General features: G+C 40.0%; 1 protein-coding gene across 2 annotated transcripts in view; it reads left to right on the top strand.

The window, feature by feature from the left end:
• MOB2 (MOB kinase activator 2) overlaps positions 1-13565 on the top strand; it is a 104762-nt gene that overhangs the window by 47309 nt on the left and 43888 nt on the right. Inside the window, exon 1 of one of the 2 annotated variants that reach the window (XM_088525834.1) lies at positions 2490-2612. The exons of the other annotated variant lie outside the window; for it this stretch is intronic. Within the exon in view, the coding sequence (XP_088381960.1) occupies positions 2575-2612 (38 nt within the window). The 5' untranslated portion in view covers positions 2490-2574. Of the gene's footprint in view, positions 1-2489; positions 2613-13565 lie in introns of those variants that run through there. 2 annotated transcript variants of the gene reach the window in all.

Genomic DNA, 13565 nt, shown 5'->3' with positions numbered 1-13565 from the left:
TTAAGAAATGAGGTAGCTAGTAAAAACTAAATGTTCATAAATATCAGTGGGAATATCACTTAAATTTTTTGCATCCAGAAAGGAATTTAAAAAGTAACTGGGGAAAGGTCAATTATTTTATTAAAAAAAAGATTCATCAGGTTATGGTAAATAGTACTCAATTGCTGTTAAATAAACTAATAGTCATCAGACACCAACTCGTAATCAGTTCTTGTGTTCTCTATTGCTGGGGGAGTTCCAATGCAAATTTGTATAAAGTGAAAAAATACAATGTCAGAAACACTCTAATTAGTGTCAGATGCATCTTATGAATGGGGAACCTTCACTAGCTCCTGAGGGACAGCAGGGCCTACCCGTAGCAGCTCCAAGAAACAGTTCCTGGTGCCAGCAGACATGCAGGTGGGGTCTTTGTAGAGCTGATGGTTGCACAAAACATTGCGTGCAATTCTTTCTACTGATGATCACAACCGCAGTGTACTGCTACCACTCTATTGTAGCTCTTTGCAGTCATAGACAGCATAACTTATACATATTTCTTTTTCCCCCAAGGAAAAATCTAAAGCATGTTGTAGTCTGATTCTACTTCAGCTAGTCTGTCTCATGTTTCCCAAGCATAACTTTCATTCTTTATCTCAGCTAGCAAAGGGAGAAAATCACAGAAAAGTAGAGCCAAAAAAACAACAAAAAACCCTATAGAGGTCAATTAGTCAGTCCCCAGTCCCAGAGCAAGATCATCTCAAGGGCCTACAGTAATGGAGACTCAGTAATGTATTCCTGAGTCACCATACTCATTAAAATAGAAATTCTAATACTAGCCTGTTTTGTTTCTTGCTTAATTCGAGTCTGTTACTTTATAATGGATAGAGCAGTGGCATGAAGAACATGATTCCATTTCTCTTTACAGCAGCATTTTACATTCTTGAAGCCTATTATATTGTTGTATTGGCTTCCTTCCTTAGTGTTCTCATCTTTGATTGGTGCTAGTGGGACCCAATGAACCCTACGTGTGTCTTGAACTAGGGTGTGCAGAGACCCTGGAGGCTGGATAGGTGCTGAAAAGAATTACTTTAACCTTGCAGACTCAAGATGTTCCTGCAGCTCAGGGCCGCTGCCTTCTTTTATCAACGGTTTGGCATTGTTGATTTCTTCAGCTTGTAATCCATTTAACCTTTCTTCACTTTGCTTCAACATTTCTGATGTAATCAATCCCTATGTTACTATAAGTGATTGCTTTTGTCTCTGCACTTTATGGCATCTAGTACAAAATTCAGCAATTTTCCTTATTTGTAGGCTGCTTTAAAAAAAATAGCTGTTTTTAAATTTCCAGATAACAAATATTAGAGAGACTGCAAGGGCAATGCAAAAACAGGCTTAGGATGAGAATTCAGAGTTTGATAAATGCACTCTCTGTAGATATTCAAGTCATTAAAATACGGTACTCAGGCCAGAGTCTGTGGGATCCTACCCTTTGCTTCGCTCTATTTAGGCAATAAATAATGAATTAATCTTCGTCTGTAGTTAGCAAAGTGTTCTCCCACTGTCTTAAGGTTTTCTTCGTTGAAGATACAAGTGACATTCATTTTTTTTAATATTTTCAAGTGATTTCTTTTACTTCAGTCTCTTCTTTTACTTCACACTGAATTTCTCACAGTCAGTAAATGATCGATAATTACCTGGAGACGTTTTGATTTCACAGAGCAGATTTATCTCTCTCTTCCACAAGTTAAGCTGTGCAGCTGTTTAGTTCACAGTTATCAGGGAATGGTAGATCGAACAGGAAAGGGAGCCAAGGAGCCTAAGTGGACAGTGGGATGGTGTGATTTACGCTGGGCAGCCTGCCCAGGACAGCACTGCTGCAGGGTATTCTTCTCTGCAGTTTTCAAGTGCGACTTCAGAGCTGCCTATTTTTAACTTTCTTTCTACAAAGAAGATAAACCTTTTAACTGTTGTTGGTTTCTATGTCCCTTTGCACATTTCTTGCTTTCATCTTGACATTTAAAAAAAAAAAAAGAGAAGAAAAAAAAAAGGCAAGAAAAAAGAAAAAAACACCTCTGGATAATTGTTCTTTAGGGCTGCTCTTTTCTTTGCCTTGTACTGTAAGGACAGTGAAGAAAGCTGGAGTGATAGTCACGGCAGGGCTTATAGAGAAAGAGGAAGTTTATTCGTGAAGCTGCTTGCACACTAATTGGAAGGAGAGAAGCTGACCACTAAACTACAGTTTTTGACAGGTTTATTCTTGCAAATGCAGGGTGTGGTTTAGCCATTTGATAAGCCCCCTTTCTCCATTATTTTTTGCTGCTTTTTCTTGTTGGTTTCTAAGATTTGGTAAGAGGTGGACTGGGGATATTTTACACCTCCAGATTCTTGTTTGGCTGCAGACAGTTTCCTCTGGGCTTCCTGCTAATTGGCTCCAGTGGCGGTTTCTCATTGTTCCTCACTGATGACTCAGAGAAACAGGAAAGAGATCCCCTGATTAACAAAAAGCACAACCACCAAACAGGTGTCTCTCTTCTGGTTAAGCAAAGGACAAACCTCCTCATTCTGGATTTTTTCCTAAGATTCTTATCTGCAAGTATGAGACTCAAGAGGAATGGTTCCTACACGCTGAACGGGTAAGAAAGCAACTGCATCATCCTTTGAATCCTCGCCATAAGAACTGCATGAAAACCGAACCGTTTGTTTTCCTTTCTAGTGAAGGGCTATGTGAAATAACAACCAAGTGTTTCGTCTCTGAAGTAGTGCAGGGTCACAATACGTAACACTCGCAGCTTATTCAGCTCGATTTCTTTAGCATTTTGTCAGCTTTGCTTTTAAAGCCTGTGCATTCATAAGTGAGGAGGGAGGGAGTTTAGGGCTGCCTGTGTGCTGAAATGGCTTGAATCTGATCTAACAGTGGAAGAAACTCCTGCGCAGTTAAAACACCAAAGTGTTCAATTTGTCTAATTCCACAAGAGATGTCTTCGGGCAATATTCTCCTAAGTGATTATGCATGTGCCTCGTGCTTTTGGTAAAAATAAAGAATGAAGTCATTAAGTGATGCTTGTTTTGTAGCGAATAATGATGCCTTGAAACTTGATCTGTTTCAAAAATTAACTGATTTCCAGTGCTAAAAACTGCTCTGAGTTATCTTATTTTGTGGTTCTAAAAATCCTGATTTTCTCTCTGGTTGCTATAAAATGCTCCTTAGAGGAGCTCTAAGTTCAGATACCTTTGTTTTTTGCTTAAGGAACTTTAACTTTTTTTTAGTAGTTAAAAATAGAGAATCTTCAAGTGAAAGTATTCTTCTGTGATTGCATTTGATTTGACGAGTGCACAGATGAAGCAGGTTTTATTTCTTGGCACACTGTACCTGCTCAGAGGAGCATTTGTATCTCTTCCATGCAACTGTGTTAACTGCTCGGCCATACCTGGCTGGTGGCTTGACAAATGAAGCAAGTCTCGCAGTATCGTTTTGCTTTGTTGCTGCTTTTCACCTACTACGGTAGGTAAGCGTTTGGATAAGTGCTTCATCCCTGAAAAGCCTCGTTGTGTTCCAGAGTGCAGCTGGAGAGTAGCCCCAAACAGCCTGGTTGCTTTGAACTGGTAGCCCATGGCACAGCTGGTCACGAGTGGCGGTCTCCGCACCACGGAAGGGTATAGTGTTGCCAGCGGACCAGATGGGCTCTATTCTGGCAGTGATGTTCAGCTGGTGAGCACTGCTTGTCCTCCCCTGGTTGGCACACAGCCAGTTACAAAGGTCCTTTACTTTACTGGCATGTGTTTAAATTTGATTTTTTCTAAAATATGACCGGAGATGAGGTTTTTAGTAGCAACATAGTTGCACACCAGCCTTTCTCTAACTTGTGTTTAGCTTGCTTATGCCTGTCAAAATTTCCATTATCTGACTCTAAACAAAACCAAACATAATTGAAAGTTACTATCCTTATACTATAAGTATATATCTATACAGCATACGTGTATGCAGTAAAACTTAGTTTGTCACTCAGTGGAATTGGATTTGCAGTAGATAAAAGTTAAGAATATATTAGCATTAATATTCTTTTTGACTGAGTTTTTGACAATTTGACAGGTTATCTTAGAAAGTCAAAAACAGTAAAGGAAGTACAAAACCTGATATGTATCCTGCCTATGTTAATGGAATGTTTTAGTTTTCAGTTGCATATGGGAAGAACAATATTTAATTGATTTGAGGTTTATTAAAAATGAATGCATATTATCTATAGAACTTAAGGGGAATAAATTGTGCAAGACTATTCTGTATATCTATTTTGCCTTGCTCTAACTTGCAGGATGCTGCATAATTATTTTGAGGAATTTCATGTCTTGTGGCCTCGTGAATACCTGGTGAATACATTTTATTACAGTCATTGGACTAGCAGTGTTGTGTTACAGTGAGTAAAGCCAGTGGCATCCAAATGTTTGCATCTAAAAGGAGCTTCCACATTGAATCTGTGGTTTTCTGCAATGTTATCTGATTCTAACATGCTGATGTGCTTTGCTCTATTAAACAGCAGATGCTGAGGAGTGAATTTATCTAATTAAATTCCTTTTATGTTTATCTCTAGCCTGGATGCTTTAATAACGCAAGGTAATGGAAAAAGAGCTTGAAATGTTTTCCGGTTCATTTTAAACTTTTGGCTTGTCAGCAGAAAGGCTTGTTTTGATCTGTAGGGTTTTTTGTTCGGGACGCCACGTTCCACTTGTCAGGTGGAGTGGCATCCTGTTGCAGAGGTCACTTCAGGAGAGGAGAGCTCAGTGTTTTGAGGCATATGACAGCACAAACTCTTGCTGAAGCAGGTACCAGTAAATAGCACGGATATAGTTACAGTAGGATTGCAGTCTAAAATATGTGAAAACCATAAGCTTCTACTAGTCTGCTTGTCTTGGACCTTCTTTCTTTGCAAAGTTAGTATTTGTGAGGGAAGGCAGAAACCTCTTTTGTTGGAAACATTAACTGTTGGCCTAAATTTATGAAGTTCATATCTTTGCTGGCCTCTTTTGAACAGAAGAACAAGCAGTCACATGTGTTTTAGAAAACCGGGCAAAACTATTAGCTATGCTTGCATGTATAATTTTGTTCTTAAAAAGTAAATAAACTGTTCATAACTCTTCAGTTAAATGCATTTGTCAGATTTCTTTTTAAAGCTCTCTGTGTTGTTTTTAATTTAGGAAGCATGACCAGATTTAAGTTTTAATCATTTTATTTAGTTTCTGGGAGATGTGATGCTGATATCTTAGGTGAAACAACCAAAAAGAGATAGAAGTCCAATCTCTGAGATAAGGGGGTTAGCAAAGGCTCTTGCATCTTTTGCATAAAGATGCTAATTTGTCCTTTTAGTACTTTCTTCTTTGAGGTTATAAAATATTAGCCAAGACATTGCAGATATTTCGGTCAGTTTTCAAGATCGTGCTTGTAATGCTGCTTCTAAACGAAGGAGTGCAATAGGAGTCATCACAATAATAAGGTTTTTCCTTGCGTATAGTTTGGTTGGCTACTGATTGTACTTTGCGAACTCTCAATGGAGAGGAAGCCTGCAAGGGGAAATAAGATATTAGAAAATATTTTCAAATCTAATACCAGTTAAAAGCTCCCTGTATCCTGACCTGCCCTCATATTCCATTTTATTCCAGTTGACAGTACTGTTAGAATTACAAACATCTGAATTGCAAATTAGACATAGTCTGAAGTTGTACTTGCAAGTCGAATGCTATGTATTGTTATTTTTGAGCCAGTCCCACTGATCGTGGCAATGTTTACTTTTGCTTTTTAAAGAGGTGATGGTAATACATCTCTGTACAGGCAAAAAGGTCTAGTGCAGAGATTCATCAGAGGACACTGAATGAGGAGACCAGCCTTATCTTGCTGAGACTGAAGTTAGCAATCTTACTGCCAACGTGTCTCTGGCAGTGCTGCTGTTAAGTCAGCGATGCTGCTATGTGCTAACCTGGAGTGTGCTGATTATATTTCTTTGCATTGCATAATTTCTTGTTACTGTCAGTCCGCTGTGAAGGTCATTTTAACTTGGATCATGTCCCTTTGTTATTTGCTTGGTGCTGTGTTTATTGGCAGGGTGAAATGCACCAGTGTTGTAATTGTGTTAGTATAATTCCTCTCTTTGCAAATGCTATGTATTTTTTTAATCTTGTCCCTTACCCCTTTAGCACTTGGATATACAGCTAATCAGAGTAAGCCTTTGCACAGGGGTGGGGTATCAGCTAAGAAACAGTTCATTATACATCTACTTCCACTGTCTTTTTGTCCTATTGACTTAGTTTAAAATAGAGTGTGAATCCAAGCACGCTTTTTAAGAGATGCAAATTCAAGTTACCCAAAAGAAATATGCAGCTGGACCTCGGCTAGTGCGATCAGCGTTTCCTACTTTTCTAAATCACTGTATGTGAGCCTACACATTCTTAGCGTCTTTATAGTGGTGCAGACAGAACTGTGGCCGTGCTGTTTGACTCTCACCATGGCAATGCCTGGAGGAGGGGAGCTTTTCTGGAGACTTAGAGATTGTTCAGCTGTGGAAGTGAAGAGTTCCTTTGGACAGCTGGCAACTTAGTCATGTCCTGATCGTGGAAGCCGAACTGCATGCAAAATATGGTATTCATTGAAACAAATGTGTGTCCCAAAGAAATTTTTTTTAATGCTAATTAATTTCAGCTTCCTTCCATTCCCTTATCCTATTCTGCACTGCTGCAGAATTACCATGCGACAAGTTTTCCTGCACCATTTTAGTTGCGAAAGGAGCATAGCTGGTTGTGCATGCAGAGGTCAGTCAGGGAACTTGAAAACGCGCTGCTTGGAGGCAGCTTTTCAGGTTGCGCTTGTGCTGCAGAGAACGCGCGCACCCTGCTCGAAAAGCTCTCCTTGTTCAGCCTGTGATATCGATGGCCAAACAGAGAACTCAGAGCTCCCTTTTCCTGCCCGGGGCTCTTCTGGAGACTTCCTGAAAACGCTCTTTGAGCTCTGCTCTGAATGCAGACCATGTTTTGCGACATCCATCTTGGATGTATGTGTATATAAAGCTGATTTTCATGTAATTGTCAACTGCTTTGACAAGGCCAAGAGGAGAACATGCTTCTATGTGCAATACCCCCTTACGGAGGGGATATCTCTACTATATTAACGCTGCCCTTTTTTCCAGAAAAAAAGTTCCAGAGTTCCAGAGAAACTTGGAGTTATGTAATCAAGGGCAGAAGTAACCCATGCCTTGAAACTTGAGTTGAACAAGAAAGAAATATTTAGGAATATCTTATAATTAATGGATGTTCAGCTGACTGGTAAAATACGGTTGGCCTTGAAATCCATTTCCTGTGCTCCAAGCCACTGATTTTAACTAATGACTCTTGATTTTGAGCCAAGCTCTGATATTGAAATATATATGTATATATCGTTTCTCTCTTATGTTGACACAAAACAAAGGAGAAAAAGCAATATGTTCACTTTATTGAAAAATGAAGAATATGAGCTTCTGCTCCAGAAGGCTTTTTTAAAATATAGTTGCAGCTGCACAAAAAAAAGTATTAAAGGATGTGACAAGCCGCTCATGAAAGCCTGTTAAAATACCTCATCTGGCAGGCAGAGTAGAATGAACACCCACATATCTTATCTGAAGAGAGGCAGCTGCGAGAACTATTTCACAGTCCTCCCAAATTACTACAGTTCCTATGATTAAATAAAGGAAGATCTAAGGCTACTAACACAGACTGTTTTCCTTGGAAAGTGCAGCAAAATTTTGTTGCATTAAAGCCAAAATTATAGATAATGTGCTTCAGTTTTCCCTGGATTGGGCCTCCTTTTCTGGAAGGTCTTCTTTAAAGTGCTTTATGGTGTCAAGAGCGTAAGCCAAGATGCAGGGCTAGCGCTGCTGACTGAGCACGGCCTGACTCGAGGTGATCTTCCTGCTCTCCTGTGCTTCCTACCTCCTGTGCAGGTAGCTTCAGGTGTAGGTTTGCTCTCCTGTTCTCTGCAGCTGTCTGTGTTCACCAGTGTGCTTCACTTGGAAGGTGAGCTGATTTCTGATGGGTCTTTAAAATGCTCTGGTGTAGTTTTTTGAGGGGGAGAGTTAATGCAAGGTTGGTAGGGGATAATATTTCAGTAGCATTTGCAGAAACGCAAATTGAAACGCAACTGAAATTCATCTGACCTGAGGAAGGTCTGATTGCAGAGCTCCCTAGGAGAGAACAGCCTTGGAACATCTGCAGAATGCATCAAACGAAATCATTGATGAGCAGTAGGGGAAAGTCCCTCTCAAATATCCTTTTGCTGCCTTCTCCCCCTTTAGAGAATAAAGAGGACTACTCTAGGCTTCTGCTGTATTATGAGAAAGAAGGAAGGCTGCAATAGGAAAGAAATTTTTGTGTTTGATAAGGTGCATCTTCGATGCCAGTGAGCAATGAAACCTTGCGTTTGGTTTTTCCCCTCCTTTCCATAACTGTATTTAATGTTTTGCACCTCCCAAACCTACAGCCATCAGTCTTTAAGCTTCCTCTAAGCCATATGTGCTTTTTTCCTTTCTTTTGAGCATTGAGGAGTAAATTTTGCTGTTGTAATGAAATGTCTTTAATGTGAAATCAGTACTGAACCGAACTGACTGAAGTCCCTCTAGAATTAGCCTTGCAAGTGCTGCCAGGCGCACAGCAGAAGAAGCTTCAGAGATCCCTGCAGTTCCCTGCGAGTTAGGACAGAGCAGGACGTTCCAAGGGAGGCTTTGGGAGAGCTGCCGCGAGCCGCTGTGCTCGGGCCAGGGTTTCAGGCTGGCACATTTGCCTGCACCCAGCAAGGAGTGGAGCCAGGAAGAGCTGCCCGGTGCTGACCACTGCTGCTCGCTGTGTGCCGCGGGGGTTCGGGAGCGCCGCTCTGGTGCTGTGCCCCATCGTACCCGCTGTTGGCTCCGCGCGCGGAGCAGTGCGGAGGGATGCGGGGCTGTGCCCAGCGGACCAGAACGACTGACACTCCCGTCTAGGGAGCGCAAGGCAGTGAGACTTGCACTGACCTCTCTGTGACCACCTGGTGACAATAACTCTGTTTGCAGCAATTCCAGCGCACTGGGACTGGAGTGGACAGTGCTGGCACTGTCTACCTGGTGATAGGTTGGTGACATGTTTACCTGATAGAGAGGGAAAAGGAAATATTGCGCAAAATACCAAATGTTGCTCACTTCAGCTTCAGGAAAGGGTTGTTTGTGTAGCTGTTGTCCTGTATTTGGTCTGGCTGTTCTGGTTGCATTTATGTTCTCAGATATAGTTGGGATTTTTTTTACATGCATGCAAAAAATGATTTAAGCACTTTCATATCCGTTAACACCGTATATATAAAGGCTTCAATCATAAGCCTTATATGGGGAAAGTATTATAAACTTAATGCTTATAAAAAGGAGATTTCATTAGAACTTGCACTGAATCATTGCTGTGTTGTATTAATAGAACTATTCCCAAATATGGATTTGGAACTAAACCTTCTTCACGGTGAATTCTGCAAATGACTTAGGAAAAGTATATATTTAAATTAAATATCAAATATTTCTTTGGGTAGCTTCTTGATCAGAAAATTATTCAGATCAGCGAAGCGTGTAGTGTAGACCTAATCTTGTAATATGATTCTGAAAGCATAGTATGTTTTGCCAGCTTTTATTTCAGCAGGAAAAAATCTTTGTTGTTTGCTGAGAAAAATATTTGCTTCAATGGAAGGTTATACAGTGATTAAGAAATAAAAAGCTCAGGTTATAATATAGAAAGATGTTTATTTTAGTACATGCTCCTAAATGTGGCTGGTCTCCTACCATTTAGGAATATTTAAAGCAAAGAATAATCTGCATGAATATTCTCATAGATTACCTGTGTGCAGGTAACAATAACTCTTCGTAAACATTTAATTAGTTACCACCAGAAGCAAGAATTTTATTGGAAACTCCAGAATGCCCTGTTGCAGGTCTGCTATGTTTTGTACAGTCTTCTACACGCTCTGCTTTTTTCTCCCATACTATATCATTGGAAATGTCTCACTTTTTTAATATAAAACAATTGTGTAGCGCAAGGTTGAAGCAGCTGGTCTTGCACAGAATCTTGGACAGTGATAAGTGCTCTTATTAGGATTTGAAAAGAAGTTACTATCTCTGCAACTGTGGACCAGAACAGAGAAGGGCACAACACATAATTGAAACTTGAAACTTTGGTTTTGGCACAACTTTGGTTGTTGCTCTGTTTTTCCTACCCTAAGTAAAATGTGAAGTGTAGCATCTAATATGGTTGGGGGTTATAATTAAGATAGTAGGTATGCAGGGCAAGAAGTGCCCACTAAGAGTAGACACAGAAGTTGTTACCATCGTTTTACATTAAAACTATTAACATCCTAATGTATAGCTCTTTAATACTTATTAGGGGACCCAGATTAACTCTGAATTTTTATAGCAGCTACTGTGAATTCACACTTCAGTACCTTGATATACACTGGGCAGTTTATTTCCCCTTCTTGACTCTGAGATGCTCTAGAGCTTTTTAAAGGAAAATCACTGTAAAATCATAATGAACAAGTGTATAAAATACAGCTATATTAAAAGCCTTTCCAATGAATTCAGGTCTCGGAAAACAACAACAACAAAAAAACCCAGGAGCCTATTTTCTTCCCTGCATCACTGTCAAACTGCACCTGCAATAATGATGTAGTAAAGTGAGGTTTGTTTTCACACAGCTGCATTAATGGAGCTATTGCTTATGGTCCACTCTAAAGCCAAGAAAGGAAGGCAAAGCAAAACCTAATGATTTTTATCTTCTGTTCCCGAAGCTCTGCTTGCCAAATGTGCAGGATGAAACATCACTCATTTTGTTTTGCTGCTAGCTCAGCTAAAACAAAATGAGAGTTCTTAAACTTTTCCTACGTGGGAGAGAACAGCAGCAATATTGATGGATGCTAAAGATAACCAAGCATCATTCATTGGCAGGAAAGATATTAATGAGAAATATTAGGTAGCTCGCAGCACCGCTGACGTTCTGTGTTGGTCAGGTTTTGTTGGCTTGGGAGCTTTATTTCACACACAGAGCTGCATTACTCAAAAGCATTGGATCGCTTTTCTTCTTACCTTTGCTTTCCTGGTTGGTCTATAATTACGAGTGTATTCTTGATACAGTAGCATTACAGCTTTAATATTTTTCCACTGTAGTTTTATAGGGCATATTATGTACTTTTTATAGGACTTGTGTTCATAAAACAGTGAATAATTACATTGACTGTATGCATGAATATTTTTATAGGGGTTAAATGTAAATCAGTCTCCAAAACACTGTTCAGTCTGTCAAGAAACAAATTAAGTAGCTATTCAGCAACTGAAACAAATCAGATTTTCTGTTAGTTCATTCCATCTTTTGGCTAAGTTCACTTGATTTCTCACTGGCTAGAATATGTCTTTTTGAGAGTGAATTTGAGACCTGTGCTCTTACCCAGTTTTGTGTTCTAATACTAGATGCTAGATGCTCTCTGTGTAGGTAGGTAATATATCAAACTTAGTGTGTTCTGCAATAAGCTGGGGAGAAATCACTGCAGAGGATGCCAGTTGGAGGTGAGAGATGTGTGTTAGTGTGCCAAGCTCCAGCTGTTACTCAGGGTCTCGGCCCAAAGTGGCCCACAGTGACGTGTAAAGGAGCCTTTTCCTCTCCTTGTGCTGGTTGTACTGTTCACCTTGTGGTTTGTGTTCTAGAGTATGGTTTAAAAAATGCTATTGTAAAACTTTGACTACTTGTCTATATCTGTAATACCTATTCAATGGAAGAGAGTACGCCTTAGCTTTGGATTTCTTTACTCTCAGTAATCAGTGTTTTTTTGGTGGGTTTGTAGGGATTTTTTTTTTTTTCTGTCCTGACATTGTTGTAGGGACTGGAGAGATTTGAGCATGAGCTGATCTGTTGTTTCAATCAAGTTTTCACTACCGGAAGATTATCTTTTGGTAGCTTTCTGTAGCTATTTTCAAGCTACAGCCTCTGAAATGTTTAAGGCTTTCCCCAGAAAGCAGAGAGGCCAGTGCTGGTGCCTTCCTTTCTGTGGTGTCCTGCGAGCTGAGAGCACTGGAGCAGCGCACTGAGAACCGACAGAGGGGCTGTATCCAGGGGTGTCTTGTTTGGACGGCACTGGCGCACGCTGGAACTCGGGGAATGTGCGTTGTGATGGAGGAGTGTGTAGGTCTGTGCGGGTTATTCACATCAGGGAGATTTATGTTGGAGGCACACACTAGAGCAAAGAACAGCATGTTTTAAAAGTTTTGAGAGGTGCTGATTAACTGCGCTCCACAAACATTGAAGTACATGACAGCACAGCCTATGAAAGAGCTGTTTACTGAATTTGTTCATGACTTTTTGCCACATAACCTGTTTGTGATTAAAATTCTGTAAAAAAACTACTCTGTCAAAGCAAATTGTGCCCTCTCTGTGAGATGGAAAGCTTCTTAAAAGCTCTGCACCTATGAATGTAGAGTGTTACAGGAAGTAATCTCATGCAAAAGTCAACATTTTAAATGTGCACTAGAACATCCCGTGTGAAAACAAAAAACGAACTATATGTGCTAAGTTCATGGCACCCACTCAAGGTAAATGATCAGGATTGTATTCCCTCAATGCCTTTGTTATCATGCACAGCTATAGCTGCTCCCATTTTTTCAAATTTTGGAATATTTTGCTATGGTGGTGGTTTTTCTGCAGGTAGTGGCTGCAGAGGCCTTCTACAAGCATTTCTATAAAATAGCTTCTGTTGTTTTGATGTAGCTAGTCAGGAAAAGATCCAAGCCCTGGCTAGTGAAAGAGCCAGTTTCACAGGTACCTAACTTTTGGGTTTAGTAGCTTATTTTAGGATTTCTTTAGGTGGCTTGTACAAAGGTAATTTCAAGCCTCCTTCTTAGTACCTCTTTCAGTGAGGAGTCTTCCTTACGATCAGGCTAATTCTTCTTCTGCTACCAGTTCTTAATATGTTCCTGGAGTCTACCTGATCAACACGAAGATCTCAGACCTTCCAGATGGGCAAACTGCGGTTGTCAACTAATGGGCTTTCCTAGAAAATCCATGTATTTCTTTTTTATCATGGAGATTAATACAATGTTGTTTCTACTTTATTCTTTCTGAAATGGAGGTGTGGACTGACTTGTGTGCTCTGGAGAGCTATATTCTGCGCTTGGGGAGCTATAGTCTGCATTGGGAACAGTATGGTCTCACTTACAGAACAGGGATAAAAATGTCTAGCCACTTTATAAGGAGCATAAGAACTAATTAACTTGTGCAGTTACTTATTATAAAAGGCATATTTCTTTGCATTTGTTGCCATTATGTAAAGATGAGTAAAGTCTGTGCAAGAGTCTAATTACCCGAAAATTCAAATAAAGAGTGACTTTTACTTCATAAAATCAATGATTTTATGTTTATAAGTAAGACTGCATGAAATATAAATAAATGTGAAAAGAGCAGCAGCGGAATGGGTAAATATCGGTAAGTCCAGCCATCCTGTTGCTTACCTTAGAATAATTACTGCTCTGCATTTGAAGAACAAATCTTAATGTTGCCCAGCTCCACCTTTTTCCTGCCAA

This window comes from Tinamus guttatus, unplaced genomic scaffold (assembly GCF_059628265.1).
Source record: "Tinamus guttatus ecotype Peru unplaced genomic scaffold, ASM5962826v1 Tinamus_guttatus_pri_ptg000240l, whole genome shotgun sequence".
Classification (NCBI taxonomy): domain Eukaryota; kingdom Metazoa; phylum Chordata; class Aves; order Tinamiformes; family Tinamidae; genus Tinamus; species Tinamus guttatus.
Note: the sequence above shows the minus strand (reverse complement) of the source record. Positions and strands in the feature narration are given on the sequence as shown.